General features: G+C 39.3%; 1 protein-coding gene across 1 annotated transcript in view; it reads right to left on the reverse strand.

The window, feature by feature from the left end:
- LOC126251303 (protein kinase C-binding protein NELL1-like) overlaps positions 1-14923 on the reverse strand; it is a 364874-nt gene extending 349951 nt beyond the window's left edge. Inside the window, exon 1 of the mRNA XM_049951630.1 lies at positions 14738-14923. Coding sequence (XP_049807587.1) covers positions 14738-14744 — 7 coding nt within the window. The 5' untranslated portion in view covers positions 14745-14923. The remainder of the gene's footprint in view (positions 1-14737) is intronic.
- Between the last annotated feature and the right edge of the window lie 7384 nt (positions 14924-22307).

A 22307-nucleotide genomic window follows, 5' to 3' on the forward strand; every position in this document is an offset into this window, starting at 1 on the left:
CTCACCAACCCTTTCCAATACTCTTTCATTACTCACTCTTTCCACCCAGCTTATTCTCTCCAGTCTCCTCCACATCCACATCTCAAATGCTTCTAACCTTTTTTCATCCTCTTGTCTCAATTTCCATGTCTCTAACCCATATAGTGCCACACTCGAGACAAAACATTTGCCAAGCCTTTTCCTTAGTCCTTTATATAATTTCCCACATAAGAGTCTCCTCTTTCTGTTTAATGCCTCCTTCGCTATGGCAATTCGTGTTTTCACCTCCTGGTGACATCTCAAGTCTTCAGTTATTGTGCTTCCGAGATATTTACTTGGCTAATGGTAGATTGTCCTATTTTAATATTGGACAGTCTGCATCTTGTACTGATGACCATACTCTTTGTTTTTGCTGTGTTTATTTGCATCCCATATTCCACACAAGCTCCATTCAGATCTTTGAGCATGTTATTCACTGTCTGCTCACTTTCTGCCACTAATACCATGTCATCTGCAAATCTTATACATTCTATTCTCTTTCCACCAATACATATTCCTCTTTTCCCATCTAAACTTTTCGCAATAATCTCTTCAAGGCCAGCCGAAGTGGCCGTGCAGTTAAAGGCGCTGCAGTCTGGAACCGCAAGACCGCTATGGTCGCAGGTTCGAATCCTGCCTCGGGCATGGATGTTTGTGATGTCCTTAGGTTAGTTAGGTTTAACTAGTTCTAAGTTCTAGGGGGCTAATGACCTCAGAAGTTGAGTCCCATAGTGCTCAGAGCCATTTGAACCATTTTTTCTCTTCAAGGTATACGTTAAACAGCAGTGGGGAAAGGCAACAATCTTGTCTAACACCTCGTCCAATGCTGCTTCCTTCTGACATTTCATTTCCAATCCTTATCCTTACTTTCTGGTGTAAATATAGATTCTGTATCAGTCGTCTCTCTTTCCAATCTACTCCTTTCCTCTTCAAGATATCCATCAGCTTGTTCCACTGAACTCTGTCAAAAGCCTTTTCTAAATCTATAAAAACAGCAAAGATTTCTCTACCCTTTTCCATATATCTTTCCCCTATAGTTCTTAGCAGGCCAATAGCATCTCTTGTTCCTTTTCCTCTTCTAAATACGAACTGCTCCTCTGCAATCCCTCTATCTAGCTTGCCATATAACCTCCTGTTCAACACTCTCAGCAAGACTTTAGCTGCATGAGAAATTAGACTGATGGTCCGTCCGGTGCTCTTCACATTTCCTAGTATTTCTATTTTTCTCTATTGGTATCATAACTGTTGCAGCGAAGCCCTCAGGCCACTCCCCTTTGTCATATATCTCGTTACAGAGGTAGACTATTTCTTTTCTTGCCTTGTTTCCCAGACTCTTCAACAGTTCTGCTGGCAAATCATCTATTCCACATGCCTTCCTATTCTTCATCTCCTTCAGCGCCTTTTCTACCTGCTTCCAAGATGGTAAATCCCTGTCCATCTTCCGGCACATATTGCTCCTCTTCAACCTTAATTTTGCTTTGCATTTCGTCCCCCTTATACAGATATTCAATATATTCTTGCCATCTGTTCAAAACCTCCTGTGGTTCTTCTGCTAGAGTACCATCCGCTCTTTCTATTTCCATGTTATTCCTCTTTCTTTTACGTTCAAAAACTATCTCACTAGCCAGTCTATACATCATTTGATACTTTCCCTCTCTCTCCATTTTCTCTATTTCATTGCATTTCTGTTTCATCCATTTTTCTCTTGCTTCTTCAGTTTCTCTTCTTAATTTGTTATTCAGTTTCCTGTACCTCTTTTTGCCTTCTTCAGTTTCTACGCTTTTCCACTTTCTGCACTCTTCCATCTTTTTCAACATGTTTTCTGTTATCCATTCTTTCCTGGTGCTTTGGGATACTCCAATTCCTAGTACTTCTTTGGCAGAGTCCATGAGTCCTTCCCTCATTTTTATCCACTTGTCATTAACACTTTCATCAACACTACCTCTTTGCCATTTTTCCATAAATCTGTTCTCCAAATCTGATGCCTTTCCTACCTCTTTGAGTCTTTCTGTGTTTAGTCTTTCCTTTCCTTTACCTCTCCAGATTTTTTTCAACTTCACTTGTATTTCTCCCATCACTAGGTTGTGGTCTGAATTTATATCTGCTCCTGGATAAGCTTTAACATTCTTCAAATGGTTTCTAAACCTTTTTTGTATCAGGATGTAGTCCAGCTGATATCTTTCCCTATTCAAATTTGATATCCATGTGTAACGTCTCCTTTTGTGGTGTTCAAAAAATGTGTTACCCATTGCTAATGAATTTTCTTTACAAAAACTAATTAGTCGTTCACCTCTCTCACTTCTTATTCCTAATCCAAATTTTCCTATTGTATCTTCATCTCTTCCTTCACCCACCACTGCATTCCAGTCCCCCATGATGATAATGCAGGCATTTCTATTTTCTTTCTCGATGAGTTCTTGTATTTTCTCATAATATTCTTCCACTTCCTCATCTCTGTGCTGGCTAGTTGGCATCTATACCTGTATTAATACCATATCTTTTGAACTGCCCTTCAATCGTATCATCATCAGTCTTCCATCAATATATTGTACCTTCGTTACCTTATTTTTCAACTTTTGCCCTATCAATATTCCTACTCCATTTTCACCACTCTTGATTTCCCCTGAGTAAAAGAGTTTATAATCTCCACTTTCTATCTCCCCATACTCTCCCCATCTCATTTCACACAAACCGAGGGCATCTAATCTGTTCCTTTTCATCTCCTGTTTTGCATTCTCTAGCTTTCCTGCTTGCAGAAGTGTCCTCACATTCCATGTTCCAATCAGTATCTTTCCTCCCTTCACTGTCCCTTTCTTCCTTCCAAATATGTCTACTCTCAATGTGTTCCCCTCCCGGAGATCTGAATGAGGGGAAGTTTTAACTCTGGAATCTTTCACATGGAGAGACATACCATGTATTGCTTGGGAATGTAATGTGGTAGTTTCCCGTTACTTTCCACATAGGCAATAGGATGCCCAGCCTAAAGTCAGCCGCTCACCATGAGTCAGACGCTGACTGTAGCCACCCCTCCGGGGTTCAGTCGCTACTTGTACTCTTTTTGTACCCAAAGAGAAAAGGTGCCTCTTCCGCCAGCTCCGCCGTACCAAAGCCCTTCTTCTCCGCCTTTGCTGCCGTTAAGGTAACATCTCTTTATTTTGAAGTTTCTTTACAGTGATTGTATACCATGCAGAGTCTCTCCCATTATGAACTGTTTTAACTGGGAAAATATCTATCCAGAGTATGATCAACTATTCTTTTAAACTTGATCCATAGTTCCTCTACATGCTCATGTCCTGTGTTAAAAGTTTCAAGTTCCTCATTGAGATATGACACTAGTACTTTTTTTTATTTAGTTTGTTGAACAGACATATCTTCCTACTTGTTTTAGTTATCCTTTGCACTGTGGTAATCACTGTTGTCACAACTGACTCAGGGTCACTGGTACCAGTTTTAATATAGTCATTCTCAAAGAGTTTATGTCTATCTGTTGCCATGAGATCTAACATATTTCCATCATGAATGGGGTTCCAAACTATTTGTTCCAAGTAGCTACTTAGAAGGCATTTAGTAATGTTTCACTGGATGTTTTGTCATGTCCACCACTAACAAAACTGTAATTTTTCCCAATTGATTGATGGATGTATAATGTCTCCACTAATGATTACAGTATAATTGGGGAACTTAAGTAGAATCAAACTGAGGTTTTCTCTATATTTTTTCAGTTACATCAGGAGGTGAGTCTGCTGGTCAACAGAAGGATCCATTTAAAATTGTATGCCCACCACTGATACCAAGTCTCGCCCAAACAATATTGCATGCAGCTTCAATTTCAATCTCAGTGGATGTGGATTTCTTGTGTAATGCGGCAGATATACTACTTCAATTGGGAATCCATGAATTAGTGGTTACAGCAATGTTAACTTTTTGTGTGTAAACTTTGTGGTTGATTAAAAGTTTGCCCATAAATTCAAAGTTCCTGGTATTATGTACTATTCAGTTTACAACACTATTTTGATTGGCTGCTGTGTTCCATTTCAAATTTCTTCCCTGCACTAACTTCTTCATCTAAGAGTAGCACTTGCAACCAATATCCTCAATTATTTCTTGGACATGAAGGATGTTTCCAGTATGATACCTGGGGGAGCCCACAGCCAGACATTGCCCCTGTATCTGCAGCTCAGTGCACTTCCTCTGAGTGTTTCACACATGACACCTGAACTGAGTCTCGGGCTTCCCCTGCCCATGTGTCAATGGGTCCAGTCCTCATACAATAAAACTTGAGTTTACGGGTATTTTCTTTTGAGTTTTTGATGAGATTGCATTCACTGTAGTATACACAGCAAATAAGTCAGTGTTTCTTGTGTTGAATTTTGTAAAACCAGAATCTTTTGTGGAATGTTAGCTTTCATTCAAATGAAAATTTCCTGAGTTGTGCACTCCCAGGGATTTTTTGATACACAGATTAGTGAATAAATTTCAAGAGATTAGTTCCATGTCAGACAAAAGAAGGTCTAGTGAACACAGTAGTTTAACTGGCAATTGATAAGCTGAGGTATGAAAGGCCTCTGCTGCACCTGTGGCCTTGGATTAGCATCTTTGACTATTAATCCAACTGTCCTGGGTGGGTCCTAGATTTAAACATCACCACTGCTTAAATTGAATAAGAAAAGCCAGCAATGGCGGCCAGAGACTTTTGTCGTAAGAAGTCTCTCTCTTTCTGCCAACACTCATGTCAAAGAGGGCAGAGGAGTGGAAAGAGCTTAAGAGAATCCTCTTGTTCTTAGGTTGGGGAACTGTCCATAAAAGGTGGAAGAATCAGCAATGAACATACAGAGGGCAATGGAGACCACTACATTGAAAACACATAATGTGTATCCAGTGGACATATGCCTGTAATTGAAAAAATGTAATGCTCAAAAATCTGAAAACGGAAATGCTAAGGCTCAATCTGGATATAATGGGACTCAGTGAGGTGAAATGGAAAGCAGACAAAGATTTCTGATAAGACAAGTATAGGGTAATATCAACAGCAGCAGAAAATGTATAACAGAAGTAGGATTAATTATGAATAGGAATATAGAGCAAAGAGTGAATTACTCTGAACAGTTCAGTGATAGGGTTGTCATCATCAGAATCAACAGCAAATCAATGCCAACAAAAATAGTTCAGGTGTACATTCTGACATTGCAAGTAGAAGATGGTTGGTTGGTTTGTGGGATTAAAGGGACCAGACTGCAACGGTCATCGGTCCCAAGTAGAAGATGAAGAGTCAGAGAAATTATATGAGGATGTTAAATGAAGAATGTAGCATGTAAAGGGAGAAGAAAATCTATTATCCATGGAGTACTGGAATGCGGTTGTAGTGGAAGAAGGAGAAGAAAGGACTGTGGAAGAATGTGGGCTTGGGAGTAGGAATGAAAAAGGAAAAAGGCTAACTGAGTTCTGCAACAAATTTCGGCCAGTAATAGTGAATACTCACAGGAGCTGGAAATAAAAACTTATGTACAAGGAAAGTAATTCCAAAGAAACCATGCGTAACAGAAGAGATATTTCTGTTGATCAATGAAAGAAGGAAATACAAAAATTTTCAGAAATACAAATTACTTAGGAATGAAATAAATAGGAAGTTCAGGGAAGCTAAGGTGAAATGGCTGCAGGAAAAATGTGAAGATATCAAAATAGAAACGACTGTTTGAAGGACTAACTCAGTGTACAGAAAAGTCAAAACAACCTATAGTGAAATTAACAACAGTGGCAGTAACATCAAGAGAGCAATAAGAATTCCACTTTTAAATTCAGATGAGATAGCAGATAGGTGTAAAGAGTGCATTGAATGCCTCTATGAGGGGAGGGGAGGGGGGGAGGACTTCTCTGATGACATAACAGAAGAAGAAACAGGAGTCAACAGGGAACAGATAGGGGGGCCATTATTATAACCACAATTTAAAAGAGCTTTGGATGACTTAAGATCAAATAAGGCAGAAGGCACAGATAATATATCACTGGAATTTCTAAAATCATTGGAGGAACTGGCAACAAAATGACTATCCACACTGGTGTGTAGAATTTACGACATTGGCAATTACCATCAGACTTTCAGAAAAACGTCATCCTCACAATTATGGAGACAGCAAGAGCTGTCAAGTATGAGCAATATTGTACAATAAGTTTAAACAGCTCATGCATCCAAATTTCTGACAAAAATAATATAAAGAACAATGGAAAAGAAAATTGAAGATCTGTTAGATGAAAACCAGTTTGGCTTTAGGAAAGGTAAAGGTACCAGAGAGACAGTTCTGACATTGTGGTCGATAATGAAAGTAAGACTGCTGAAAAAGAAAGACACATTCATGGGATCTGTCAATTGAGAGACAACGCAAAATGATTCAAGACGTTCGAAATTCTGAGAAAAATAGGGGTAAGGTATAGGGAAAGACGGGTAATATGGAAAATGTACAAGAACCAAAAAACTGGAAGACTAAGCACGACGTACTCAAATTAAAAACGGTGTAAGACAGGAATGTAGTATTTCATCCCTACTGTTCAATCTATTCATCAAAGTAGTAATTATGGAAATGAAACCAAGGGTCAAGAGTGAGATTAAAATTCAAGGTGAAACAACATAAATAATAAGATTCCTCAGTGAAAGTAAAGAAGAATTACAGGACCTCTCAAATGGAATAAACAGTCTAATGAGTACGGAATATGGATTGAGAGTAAATCAAAGAAAGATGAGAGTCATGAACATTATCAGAAATATGAACATTGAGAGACTTAACATCAGAATTGGTTGGTTGGTTGATTTGGGGGATGGTACCAAACAGCAACGTCATCGGCCCCATCAGGTTAGGGAAGTTGCGGGGGGGAGGGGGGCGGGGGGGAGGAAGTTGGCTGTGCCCTTTCAAAGGAACCATCCCTTCATTTGCCTGAAGTAATTTAGGGAAACCATGGAAAACCTAAATCAGGATGGCTGGACACAGGTGCCACCTCACTCTGTCCAGAATTGGTGATCATGAAGAAGATGAAGTTAAGGAATTATGCAACCTACGCAGAAAAATAACCCATGATGGATGGAGCAAGGAAGACATAAACAGCAGACTAGCACTGGTAAGAAGAGGATTCCTGACCAAGTGAAGTCTATTTGTATTAAACATGGGCATCAGTTTGAGGAAGAAAATTCTGAGAATGTATGTGGAAAAAATGGAATAGTAGAGAATTGAAGCATTTGAGATATGGTGCAACAGCATAATGTTGAAAATTGGATGGACTGATAAGGTAAGACATGAGGAGGTTCTCTGCAGAATTGGCAAGGAAAGGAATATTTACTGACTGATAAGAAGGAGGGACAGGATGATAGGATATGTGTTAAGACATCAGGAAATAACTTACATGGTACTAGAGGGAGCTATAGAGGGTAAAAATTGTTTAGCAATTCAGACTTGTCACAGACCTGTGCACTAACTCTAACTGAAACCATACAGATTAACGATAGTGCATCGACTATCTAACTCAGATACTGTTGCTCAACGTCATTACTGCAGCTGGCTGTTACAGTATCTGCATGATGGAGAAGTTGATACTGAAATGCTCTTTTCTCTAATGAAGCTTGCCTTCATTTGTCAGGGTACATAAATTACATCAACAGCCTCTATGTTATGTGCAAACAGGAGTGTGGTATGCAATTAGTGCTAGATGAATTACTGGACCAATCTTTTCCATGAAACAATAGTTCTTTTTGGTATGTGAATGATACACTGCATCCTTATTTTAGAAAACCATCATCTATAGGAAAGACCTACATTTATTTCATGCAGGACAATGGAAAACGACACTCCAAAAATTCTTCTATGACAGCACTACAAAGTGTTTTTCATGATAAGACATTGACTGTCCTCCTTGTTCTCCAGATCTACATTCATGTGAATTTTAGGGTTCCATACCTCATCGGTAAAAATGGAATTCTTATAACATCACTTTGTTGTCCATTCATACATCTGTCCATCTATCTGTCTGACTGTTAAAAACCCTTTTTCTCATGAATGGGTAGATGTACTACATTGATATTTTTGTCATACACTGAGATCTACCTGTGCCTTGGTGGTGTAAGAAACTGAAGCTTCTAAGTCAATGCAATCAAAAGATATGACCATTTATGCCACACAATTTGATACCCACAAATTCAGCCATATATCTATAGGGTACTTCTCACTGACATGGAATTTGGCAAGAAGTAAGGTTTTACAGTAAAAGTAGAAGGAAAAAATTAGAAAATTCTTAACCTGTAATAGTATCACACAAAGATAATATTTCTTTTGTCATTTGTTATTCAACTTCAAGCTTGAAATTAAAACATTCAAAGAAGTACTGAAATCCCTGGGACTAATACCTTGCCAGTATCAATGTCAAAAACTGTCAACATTCACAATTCTTGGAACGGATGAACTGTCTACATAAACTATGTGATTGAAAGTATCTGGACACCCCCCCCCCCCCCCCCAAAGAAAAAAGCATACGTTTTTCGTATTTATGAATTGTGCCTGCCAGCTACTGCCTAATATCAATGGCCTCAGTAGTCATTAGACATTGTGAGAGAGCAGAATGGGGCGCTCCGTGGAACTCATGGGCTTCGAACGCGGTCAGGTGATTAGGTGTCACTTGTGTCAGCATCTGTAAGTGAGATTTCCACACTCCTAAATATCCCTGGGTCCACTGTTTCTGATGTGATAGTGAAGTGGGAACGTGAAGGGACATGTTCAGCACAATAGCGTACAGGCCGACCTCGTCAGTATAACGACAGTGACCGCCGACAGTTGAAGAGGGTCGTAATGTGTAATAGGCAGACATCTATCCAGACCATCACACACAAATTCCAAACTGCATCAAGATCCACCACAAGTACTATGACAGTTAGGCGGGAGGTGAGAAAACTTGGATTTCATAGTCGAGCAGCTGTTCATAAGTCACACATCATACCAGTAAATGCTAAAAAATGCCTCGCTTGGTGTGAGGAGCATAAACATTGGATGACTGAACGGTGGAAAAATGTTGTGTGGAGCGACGAATTACGGTGTGGCGATCCAACGGCAGGGTGTGGGTATTGGCAAATGCTCGGTGAACGTCATCTGCCTGCGTGTGTAGTTACAACAGTAAAATTCGGACGTGGTGGTGTTATGGTGTATTCGTGTTTTCCATGGAGGAGGCTTGCACCGCTTGTTATTTTGTGCGGCACTATTAGAGCACAGGCCTACATTGATGTTTTAAGCACCTTCTTGCTTCCCACAGTTGAAGACCAATTCGGGAATGGCGATTACATCTTTCAACATGATCGAGAACCTGTTCATAATGCATAGCATGTGTCGTAGTGGTTACACGACAATAACATCCCTATAATGTACTATTGTACTGGCCTGCACAGAGTCCTGACCTGAATCCTATAGAACACCTTTGGGATGTTTTGGAACGCTAACTTCATGCCAGGCCTCACCGACCTATATCGATACCTCACCTCAGTTCAGCACTCTGCGAAGAATGGGCTGCCATTCCCCAAGAAAACTTCCAGCATCTCATTGAACATATGCCTGCGAGAGTGGATGCTGTCATCAAGGCTACGGGTGGACCAACATCATACTGAACTCCAGCATTACCGATGGAGAGCGCCACGAACTTGTAAGTCATTTTCAGCCAGATGTCCGGAACTTTTGATCACATTGTGTATGATCTGCACCCAGGGAGAGTGTTGCAATTCTGTTTAGGTTTAGTTAAGGCAGTGCCCTGCCATCATTTCAATTCAGCGCCGTCTCCAGGGCATTTGGAAACCAAGAGATTTCCAATTTTTCTCTTTTCTATGCCTGCTCATTTGGGCAGTTAAGTAGTCCGCACCGGAACGCTTGCACTCTTTCAATATAGTACTTTGGTTTTCTTGAAGGCATCGATAGATGACTCTTTTGTCAAGGTATCGTCGTGACGGCGCAGCCATTCTAGCAGACGAATTAAAGCATAAGCTCTTTATATCTTCTGCTGGTTCATTCATTGCAAATCTGGGAACCATTGCTGTCTTTTCTTTCTTTGCAAGTGACCTTCTACCAACTTCATACGCGTTCTTTACATAGCTGTATGTAGTAAGAATATCTTTCTTTGAAACCGAGAACCTGTGAACTACATACAAGTTATTTACGTAAAGATATTACAGAAATTATTTAAGCAGAAGCTCCCCCACTGCTAAATAAATGTGCTGGTTGTGTGAGGAATGTTTTAATATGCGTGAAAAATTACAATTCATTGCCAGGAAAGTAAAATTCTTCCTTTCCTCTTGAAAGTAATTGAAACAACTAGAAAAAACACCAGCAGAAATGCGCCTGCACCATTACGAGAATACATTTCGTACACATATGCGCTTAATTCGAAGATGTTCTTGTTTGGAAAAGAATTCTCCTAAAATAACTTGCTTCTAAATTTTCTTTTATACTTTATATGCGGTTGACAGTGAGACGAAGTCACCTTTTAATTCTTTCTCACATGTGTCAGTCTTATTTATGTTTTTTGTTCTGGCGATGAGAGGTAGTTTTTTCCGAAGATAATGGACGCGCTTAGAAAGTTTCGTGTTTCATATTTAATTTGTAAATCATTGACAATAACAAGTCACAGAAGCTGTCAGAAATGGGAGTAAGAGTATTAAAATTATTGCGGACGGCAGGACGTGAACCAAAAATTCCGCAGCAGCAACTAACTTCCCTCGTCTACTCAGCCAGTACACGACAGTGATTATTAGCAATCAATCCTTTGTTTTGTGTCATCTGGCTACTGAAGCCTTTAAACGCTGATAACTCATTATTTGAGGTCCAGTATTAATAAATTGTACTTTTTCGAGAGATCCTCAATATGCTAATATTATGGAACAGCATTTATTTACAGAACATAACATATAAATTGGTTATAATATAAAACACACCAAATACGAGATTGCGAAATGCAATATGGCCTCAACGAGGTGCTTTAGCCAAAGTACATCACTGAAAGGAGCGCAGCCAGAGTTCCTCTCGTGATTTATATACAAATTGAGGCACGTCACCAAAATATCTCCGTGTAAGTACAATAATATGGCAGCGGCGTCATTCTATATATTGCACGAGCGCGCACGTCTGTGTGTGTGTGTGTGTGTGTGTGTGTGTGTGTGTGATCCACTCCATTATATGCATGGTGTACTTCAAAATTACAACAATGTAACATCACAACCCCACAGACACGAGTGACCAAGAATTGTAAGTGCGTCTAGCCAACACAGATCACCAAAATTTCAGCAGTGCACAAGGCCTATGTCACAGAATCACAGTCTAACATAATAGTCGCGACACTGGGCCTCGATTTTGTTGCCAACTGCGCCAGCTAAGTGCCAAGCGGCCAGTAAGTAAAACTGGTCAGTTTGGCGCGAACGTCAAAGCGAAAGCGAATAGTAGTTGTTTATTATGGTTTATACAATGGCTTTTATAAAAGAAAGCGTCTGTAATAGAATAAATTGCAGCAACAACAAGAAGCAGACACCTCATCTGGTTTCCTAAGGACTCTGAGAGGTATACAGGGTGTTACAAAAAGGTACGACCAAACTCTCAGGAAACATTCCTCACACACAAATAAAAAAAAAGATGTTATGTGGACATGTGTCCGGAAACGCTTACTTTCCATGTTAGAGCTCATTTTAGTTTCGTCAGTATGTACTGTACTTCCTCGATTCACCGTCAGTTGGCCCAATTGAAAGAAGGTAATGTTGACTTTGGTGCTTGTGTTGACATGCGACTCATTGCTCTACAGTACTAGCATCAAGCACATCAGTACGTAGCATCAACAGGTTAGTGTTCATCACGAACGTGGTTTTGCAATCAGTGCAATGTTTACAAATGCGGAGTTGGCAGATGCCCATTTGATGTATGGATTAGCACGGGGCAATAGCTGTGGTGCGGTACGTTTGTATCGAGACAGATTTCCAGAACAAAGGTGTCCCGACAGGAAGACGTTCGAAGCAATTGATCGGCGTCTTAGGGAGCACGGAACATTCCAGCCTATGACTCGCGACTGGGGAAGACCTAGGACGACGAGGACACGTGCAATGGACGAGGCAATTCTTCGTGCCGTTGACGATAACCCTAATGTCAGCGTCAGAGAAGTTGCTGCTGTGCAAGGTAACGTTGACCACATCACTGTATGGAGAGTGCTACGCGAGAACCAGTTGTTTCCGTACCACGTACAGCGTATGCAGGCACTATCAGCAGCTGATTGGCCTCCACGGGTACACTTCTGCGAATAGTTCATCCAACAATTTGTCAATCCTCATTTCAGCGCAAATGTTCTCTTTACGGATGAGGCTTCATTCCCACGTGATCAAATTGTAAATTTTCACAATCAACATGTGTGGGCTGACAAGAATCCGCACGCAATTGTGCAGTCATGTCATCAACACAGATTTTTTGTGAATGTTTGGGCAGGCATTGTTGGCGATGTCTTGATTGGGCCCCATGTTCTTCTACCTACGCTCAATGGAGCACGTTATCATGATTTCATACGGGATACTCTACCTGTGCTGACCAATTCCATGGCCTCCACGCTCTTCTGGCCTCAACTCTCTTGACTTTCATTTATGGGGGCATTTGAAAGCTCTTGTTTGCGCAACCCCGGTACCAAATGTAGAGACTCTTTGTGCTCGTATTGTGGATGGCTGTGATACAATACGCCATTCTCCAGGGCTGCATCAGCGCATCAGGGATTACATGCGATGGAGGGTGGATGCATGTATCCTCGCTAACGGAGGACATTTTGAACATTTCCTGTAACAAAGTGTTTAAAGTCACGCTGGTACGTTCTGTTGCTGTGCGTTTCCATTCCATGATTAATGTGATTTGAAGAGAAGTAATAAAATGAGCTCTAACTTGGAAAGTAAGCATTTCCCGACACATATCCACATAACATATTTTCTTTCTTTGTTTGTGAGGAACGTTTCCTGAAAGTTTAGCCGTACCTTTTTGTAACACCCTGTATACTATCTTATTGCTAAACTGTATCGTCAGGATTCGCTTGCACACTGCGTGCATATTCATGATTACTGTTTCGTTTTAGGAACATAAAATGGCTAGTGAATAGCAAACAAGAAAATCTTATGAAAAAAGACTATGTTTATCTTTCTAATAATGTTTTGTTCGCTACACTTCGAACAAAACCAGTTCATGAATGCAGACAATATTAAATTCGTGCGGAATGCAGTAGCCCACACTGTTTGACATCCCAAATAAGCCACCTCAACTGACAATGAAGAGATTCGACAATCCGTCTAAGGCTGTTAAACAATAGCACAGAAGCAGCCAGTTTAACTCTCCATATATCAGTGCCAGATTCATCTGAATCGTCAACACAGACCTGCTTTAACGATGAAGTAGTTAGATTAAGTGCAGTTATTCGTTTCTTGCAAAAGTGTGTGAAGTGTTGGAATGTACAGATCGCTAGACTTTGTACAAAACTATTACAGGACAAGGAAAGTGCCTTTCATTTTAAGTACAGACAGCAACAGAAACTGTATCAGGAGAATTAAGTGAAGAAGGACAAACAAATTTTGAAGACTATAGGATTCCGATATTCAAAAAAAGATGCCCTAGACTTATTGTTAAGCGAGATTAGCAAGCCACTGAAGGAGAAACGTGCTGAAAGATGGAAATATGAAATTTGTTATATTACAGTACTCAGACATAAAGGTTTTGTCAGAATGTTTTGGCCGGCCGGAGTGGCCGAGCGTTTCTAGGCACTTCAGTCTGGAACTGTGCGACCGCTATGGTCGCAGGTTCGAATTCTGCCACAGGCATGGATGTGTGTGATGTCCTTAGGTTAGTTAGGTTTAAGTAGTTCTAAGTTCTAGGGGACTGATGACCTCAGATGTTAAGTCCCATAGTGCTCAGAACCACTTGAACCATTTTTCAGCATGTTTTATGCTTTCATCAGTACATACATTACAGACGTACGTAGAAGGCATACAGATAAAATGTGGTTTAAGTGACAATAAGTTCCAGATTAAAAGCAGAAAGTACAGCATTTCTCAAATACTGATGAACTAGTGCATATGTCATTGAATGAATGTCTCTGATGGCAAATTTAACATACGACAGAAATTCTGATAGTGTTATTGGCTTTGGGGACTTGGGGTTTACACGTACAGCATATTTCTCCCACTATTTGCCAGTTGGTTGCCCACTTAGATTAATATAAAGGTGAAGGTCGTACTTCTGGCAACTGGCGACAATGACTGAACACAGTAGGCCTCTGGAAAGACAAATGGGGCTTCGATGCATTTTGTATGTAGAGATTCATATCTGTGCTTCTTATATGTGTTTATATTCTGATTTCAGTGTGGTAATCTGCAGTTCTATCCGACATCGCAAGTGTTTCTACATGAATGTGCTGTAGCTTGCCACTGGATTCATGATTTTTATCCCTACTTGCGCTTATTTTAGTATCATTTATAGAACCATCTCTGTCTTCTGTGTGGTGTCACCACCAGACACCACACTTGCTAGGTGGTAGCTGCCTCGGGATGGATGTGTGTGATGTCCTTAGGTTAGTTGGGTTTAAGTAGTTCTAAGTTCTAGGGGACTGATGACCTCAGCAGTTAAGTCCCATAGTGCTCAGAGCCATCTGAATCATTTTTTTATGTAAGAAATGGATCCAAAACAAATATTATACTCACGACGCATCTGATATTCTCCTTATTCCCTGCTTGGAGTGTTAGTGTAGCTTCAGCTGTCAAACGGTAATGACTTTTACAGCAGTGAGTGTCACGACTATTATGTTAGACTATGACAGAATAGACAGGATACAGACAAGAAACTCAGCTGAAATCCATGAGCCATAACTCAGTACACATGTGCGAAGTCTGCCATATTGAAACCGAGTAAGCAGCAGTGTTTGAAGCCAAAGGTATCATACGCTAAACCAGGGGCGGGCAAACGTTGCACGCGGCTCGTGAGCGCACAGCGCTGCACGTGTGCTGCTCGCGTGCAATCGTCGAACGGGGCAGTGGCGACAGCCGGCAGGTCGCGGCAGTGTAGTACAAGGCTGAGCCGCAGACGTTGATGCGAAGCGACCACTACGTAGTGAACGTTGTATTTCAAGAACCGGAAAATGCAGAGTGAATCAAGGAAGCGGAGACGTCGAGATTTGCTATCTTTTTTAAAAGTAATGGGAGAATCATTTTTTCTTTGTGCAAAAACGTGAAAATTCGAAATGTTTAATATGTGGCAGTATTCTCGCTGGTCAGCGGAAGTTTAGTATTGAAGGCCATTATAATAAATTTCACAAGGACGAGTACAATTTATTGTCGGATTCTGAGCGGATGGGAAAATTGACTGAGCTTAAGAAGAGCGACCTGACGATATTAGATGCATCTGTCCTAGTTGCCGTTGTCACGAGAGATCTGCGACTTTCTCCCATCATGTATCTCATCTAACTGATTTAACATTTTATGGAGCACTATTTTCAATTTTTCAGGACGACAACAATAATAGCCCAGCGGTACATGCAAGCTATAAAATTGCTCTTAATATAGTGATAGCTGGAAAACCATTTGCTGAATTAATAATCCTCGGTTAAGAGCAAACATAAGTGATGAAAATTTACGTAACTGTTTGTGTTTGTCTGTATGCAGAAATTTTGTTCCAGATATTAAACGTATTGTAAACTCCACCTGTGATTATTAAATAAAACGTATCGTAGTTAATAGGTACTCTTTCAAACCATGATTTATTTCAAGCACTCCTGCTAACCTTATTCCATCATTCAATAAAGCAAGCTAGAAAAACAAAACGCATTACAGAGGAAGGAGTGGACAGAAGGTATGGTGGGGAGGGGAGGGAAGCTGGTGGCCAGCTTGCCCCTGTGTGCACGCAGAACACCTGTTAACTGCACGTGTGCAAGTGCACCGCACACGTGCAGGATTCCTGCCCGCCCCTGCACTAAACAAATAAATGCATTTTGTTTATTTGATTCATTGTGCATTTCAGCTTCTTCACTTACCTACAAATAAACAGTAGTTTGATGTACTGTTAAAGTTAGAATTATGTAATGAGCTGTAGTAAGGGAAAAGACTGCACAGGAAAGTAATGCACAGTTTCCACAAAGCAACTGATAGCAGTACATAAGAAAAATGAGTTTTTCGATTTTCTTGCTATAAGCAATAAAAGCTCATTAAACTGTAAAAATACTGTACGTAAATGAAGCAAAGTTAAGTCAACTCCTGGCGTTAGTTTTTCGGTAAAGGTTCTCTTTTTCCTTTAAAAAATTAAAAACTTGTTTCGCATCTGTGCATTTTCTTCGCTACTGTGCGTATGAGGAAAATAATTGGCATATGAAATTCATTTGTTTAGTGTTTTGTAGTTTCTTATCACAGCTTGATGATGAAGCATTTTTTTCGATATGGGACATACTGTAGTTACTGTGATAATTTCCAAGTAACCTGCAGCATAAAATTTGAATCGTTTGCAGTGAAAAATGTGGTCGCTGGCTACTTTACGTTTGGTTCACTTTAGGTGACACGTTACTGTATACTAAATGTAGATAACATATCGTAGTTGTTTTTAAAGTTGGAAGGGAAGCCACATCTCACTACAGCATGGATAAAATAGAAGATAGAGTACACTATTTCGTTTGAGTGCGCTGGCGACGAACGCGCTGCCATAATGCTCCACATGCAAATAGTCTATTTATTGACTTATTTAGTACTTTGATCACATGTAATACAATGTACAAGATAATACTGGACTTAATTCTAGTCATTACAGTATAGTTTTTCAGGATTATATATAGTTATGTGATTTATACATTACAGAAGTTACAGCTCCTTAATTTATTGCAATTCAAGTATTCATTTACTGAATAGAACGAGTTGTAATGAAGGTATTCTCCAACAGATCCTTCAGAAGTATTAACATTTAGTATACATTTTATATCATTTGGCAGCTTGTTGAATAATTTCATTTCAAGCAGCATATATCTTTGTGATATAAACTGGTATTAGCTGGGAGTAAATGCAAACTACCTTCACCGTATGTTTTTGCATCTTGTTGGTCAGATTTTGGGCTCATGTCGCATTTAAGATCATAAAAAATATTCGATTTTCGTGTGTTTTTCGTTTCCTTAATGTTTCTCTTGAGCTCACTGACATACTTACCAAAAGATTTTACTTTTCCTACCAATTCGGCTTTTTCTTTGCGAAAAATGTTATCATGTCTTCTTTCATCGCTAATTCATTCTCACAATTACCATCACACCTTCAAGTCAATATTTCTGACACTGCACTGTATGGTGTCCGACGCCAGTTGCTCCATTTGTAACATGCTTATTTCTCGATCTTGTTGTTACACTACTCATAGTTTTTCGTTTTTTCACATTCACTGCTCACACAAAGCATTGTACACTTACATAGGTGCACCTTTTGCACAGAATACCATTATACATGCTATTTTTCTAAGAAAAAGTTACAGAACTTCTAGTTCTAGGTGCCATCTTGCTGGTGTCACTAAGGATTGTGGCTCGTAAGTGGATCATGTATACTTGTCCTCACTGACTTCTTCCAAATTTATGGCATATGCAGTGCTTGGTCAGAAATGACAGTGACAGAAGTGGGAGCTCCAGGTGGCCAGGCATTAAAAAAAAAACCCTAATTTTTTTGTGCAGCTCGAGCGCAGCATGAGCCATTTGTAGTAGGTACCACTGTTAATAAGCACTGTGGAAAAAATGCTGTTCAGTTAGTCGAGAGGAGTGTGTTTGATACTGTCTGTATAAACTATTTTACTTTTTATATTTTCAATTTTTACATTACTTGCGCTGCAAAATAAACAGACGTTACGAATAATATGTGGTATTTATTAATATTTCCATAAAAGGAGTGAAAAGGAAAGGCAAAAAAGTTTGGGATTGCATATAATCTTTCAGGAGGCGATTGTAAGCCGACACGAGAACTTTGTGTACAAAGTTATGTGCTTTCGTTATTTTACAGTTACACTTGCTGGGATGATGTTTACTGTAAAAATAGGAAAAGCAGTAACTTTCTCACTTTATAAACATCGCATTTCCTACAATGACATATTTGTTTTAATGTTGCTATAGAAAAAAAACCGTTTTACATTTATAAAAGCTTCTCTCTTATCACACATTTGGCAGCAAACCACAAGTAACTGGCGAAGATAGCCAGTGATGAAGAGCAGAATATATTTTGATGTAGTCTACTCAGAATGTCATTTTCTTTTCTCTCATGATGACATAAAAGTAGTTTTGAAGGTTTCTGAAAAAATTCGAACTGGCGATAAAAACAGGCATTGCAGGTCTGCATTAGCATAGTGAATTGGGCGAATCACTTTAACCCATCACAACAACAATCTCTCTTCATCTTGAAAAGTATCGTCATATAATTATCGATTTGTTCGGCCTGAGTCAGTTAACATAAAAATTTCTTTCCCTGTATGTAGGCCTTCAACACATCAGCCAGAAACTTTCTGTAGGGGGCTGTTATAAGGTTCTCATATTTTGATGAAGTGAGGACGAGATTCCTACATTTTGTCTTCACATTTCCTTTTCATACCGTTTATGAAAATAATGATAAATACAGTATATTGATCATTAGTTCAGTCTATTTTCGATGTAAGAAACGTAAAAGCCGAAAATAAAAGAGATAAATGTTTTTGCATAGCGTCTCTACCCTGCGACTCTCGGATTACCATTCTGTACTCCTTCAACTGTGCCAACCACTACCTACAAGCTACAGTAGCTTATATGGCTCATATCTCTCCTGACCTGTGTCGAAAATGCAATTTCTTCTAACCGCTAAGCCATCTAGAGCTCCCTCTTCTATCATTTTCATTTGATGCAAAATCTTTTGTATACCACAAATTTTGAGGAAATCGTTGAAGACAGGTAGGTGAGTTTTTTTTTTTTCAGTAAGTCGTGAACTGTTTATAGAAATAAATGCAAGTGTTGCAAACCAGTGATTGTGATTTATTGTAGTACTTACTGCTGGAAGAAAATGATTAAATCTGAGGAGACATTCTACATCTACATCGACATCTACAGAAAGTGGAACACATCTCATATTTGGGACAAAATTTGACAAAAGTTTCTTTATGACTCCTATCAGTCATCATTTATTAACCAAAACATCATGGAGTGAACTTATAGATGTGGGCCAAACTCAAAACATTTGATTAAATTAAATTCTAATTGGCCTATTGACTTTGTTTAAAGTAATTCCTATGCATTACTTTCAGGATGAAAATAGGAATGAAAACTCCAGCACAGGTGCAAACATTGAAACTCATGGAGAGAGTTCAGTGACAGCTGTTTCTGTTGGAAGCGAAGTTTATTTATCAGTTCACAGGCCCAGAAAAGAAAAATTAAGGAATAAAATAAAATAGTTGCAAGGAAAAAGCCGCAGGACAGCTTTCAATATGGCGCCAATTGAAATCATATGTGTGGGTATGAACGTTATAGTGCAGGTTATGGCGTTAAGAGCTGTGACAAGAGTTAAATACAACGAAGAAGAAACCCAAATGTTGGATCCAAATATGGATTTCACACACGGATGAATCAGGGGCCTCAAATATATTTATAAGAGAAATAACACTCACAGACGAAAATGCTGTCTGCAATCGCAAACTAACCAACATCTGGCATGTAAATATCACCTGCAAGCAAGCTACTCTTCAAAGATCTTAGAATCTTATTGTATTCATCGATATAGGAATTTCAAATAACTAATTTCAGTTTAACAGCTCCACGTCACACTGTGGAGCTATTTCCGGCATATAATCCGCAATTTATACAATGCTTGGTCTCACATATGACGATTAGACGACTCATTTATGTGGTTACATATATTAAGTTTGTTTACTTATTCATCCAAAAACTTTTGTGATTGTGGGATAAATCATTGGTTAAGAAATATTGCCTCGCCCCCACCCATCGATCCACCCACTCACCATCCCACACACTCACAGCTGCAGACAATAAGATATAGGTTGCTATTCTTGTAGATCCAGAAGCTGTAAAAGTGTACCCGCTGATCACTGTTTTCACTTTAAAATCAAAACACACTGAAATTGAATCGAGTACAGTAGCAATTGCTCCACAATAACTGTGACAGAATGCTCATGTTTCGAAATACTGCCACAAGAGAGCAGTGGTGGAAGGATGTGGCACAATAAAGTACAACCAACTGAAATCGTTGTGGCGGGACAAAAGTTGTGTCTCTTTGTGCTACTAAAAACTGGTAGTTCACAAATGCAGCTGCATTGCACTGCAGTATGCAAGGTAGCTGTGGCAACACTTTGGTTCCATGTATGAACCCGGCTTACGATACAGATACAGGGAATGATGATAGCCCTTTAAGTGGGCTGGTAGTGAACTTCGAGTTTGGGAAACTATGATGGGGTTATCTGTATTTTCACTTTGTGGAATGATTACTACATGACACTTTTCATTTGTACTTTACGGTGGTTTTACAAATAAAACCCAATACTGCAATTTCGTACTTGTGGCTGATATCAAATGGAAGTTATATTGCTGCTTATAACCTCATTGTATATACTGCACTGTTTAAATTGCATTGTAAATATGTTGCTCGTATTCTGTACAATTGTTGCTCTCAGTATTTGGTGGGGTAAACGATTCCATATTTGTTCATTTGTTCTGCTTGTGAATATGTGTGAACTGCTCGATTTAAATGCATTGGAAGTATATTGCTCGTATTTTACATTATTTATCTTCCCATCGTTTTTCTAGCTCTTGTGTTTAATGTATGAATTTTTACATAAGAAGTAGTAACTATAAAAAAATAATTATTTTCTGTAAAGAAAACTTATGTTAGAATGACATGTTCCACAGCATTAGAAATGTCATATTCATGATCTATTGAACAAGAATTAATGTATGTATATATGTATGTGTGTATGAAGGCCACTGAAACCTTCATTGACCTCTGCTAAAATGTAATGTTTATAGTACCTCTTAATAAAGAGTGAAAACATTCGTTAACTACTGTAGTATTTTTAGCATTTGCAAGGAAGAATGCTCTTGTCACCAAAACTACCAAGTGTACTTGTCTATATCTACATCCACACTGTGCAAGCCACTGTGAAATGCATGGCACTCAGTGGCAACAAGCAACGCCATTCAAAGTATAATTATATATTCATTCCATGACAAGATGTAATAAAGTTCAATACCAATATTGTCTAAACCTTCTAGCACATAGTTCTTCATTAACTGCGAGAGAGTACGAAGAATGGACACAAACAAAATTGAACTAGAATAAAAGTAATATACTGAATACGGGTTTAGATCAAGTACTTCACACACAGATTCGTAAGTAGTAACAAATACACGTAAGTCCACAGAACACCATGTGACGAATGTAGCTCTCTTTCGCAAGAAACAAGACTAAATATGGAATCATTTACTCTACCCATTATTAAGAGTGCGAACAGAACTATGTCAGAATATGATCAACATTCAACGTACGCATTTAAAATGTAATTTACAGAGTACAGTACACACAAGAAGACGCAGTCAGAAGCACAATGTAGTGTAACCACCTTCTCTTAACTACGAAAACAAGTGTGGGAGACTAAAAATCAGCCAATAAGAAAGCGAGAAGGATTTATCTTCGACAATAGACAGTAGTATCTGTGGTCAAACGGGGTGATAAACTTGCAGCACTCGATGTAGTCTGACAATGAATCGAGATTGTGTTACTAGAAGTATCTTTATCAGTTTCACCCCTATGCTGGCCAACACCTCCTAGAGAACATATGATATTGCAAAGGCTATATTATTCCGAATTACAATGCAAAGTGGCTTTGGACATGCACGCATGCCAAAGGAGCACGCACTGCGACGACTGCAGCTGTCATGTAATACATTAAAAGTATCCACAGTTGTCAATACCGACTGTCATCAGTTGTATAATAGAATGAGAACTATGAAAATTAGTGCTGGACCATGGACTGAACCCACATTTTCTGCTTATCAGAAGTAATCGCCTTACCATTTGGCTCTTTGAGCACGGTTCAAGGCCACTCCTGAACTTCCATATATTGTCATGTGGGAAGTCCGACGACATGTATACATGTCCTGTAAACTAACGCATTCCACATCATTTTGATTAAAGAGTCGCCTGTATGATGAAAGGAACATGCAACTAAGTAACAAATTAGAAAACCTGCAGTGGATTTGAGCTGTCTGTAGAGATGATCTTCAGCCACCAAGTA

This window comes from Schistocerca nitens, chromosome 4, assembly GCF_023898315.1.
Source record: "Schistocerca nitens isolate TAMUIC-IGC-003100 chromosome 4, iqSchNite1.1, whole genome shotgun sequence".
Lineage (NCBI taxonomy): Eukaryota > Metazoa > Arthropoda > Insecta > Orthoptera > Acrididae > Schistocerca > Schistocerca nitens.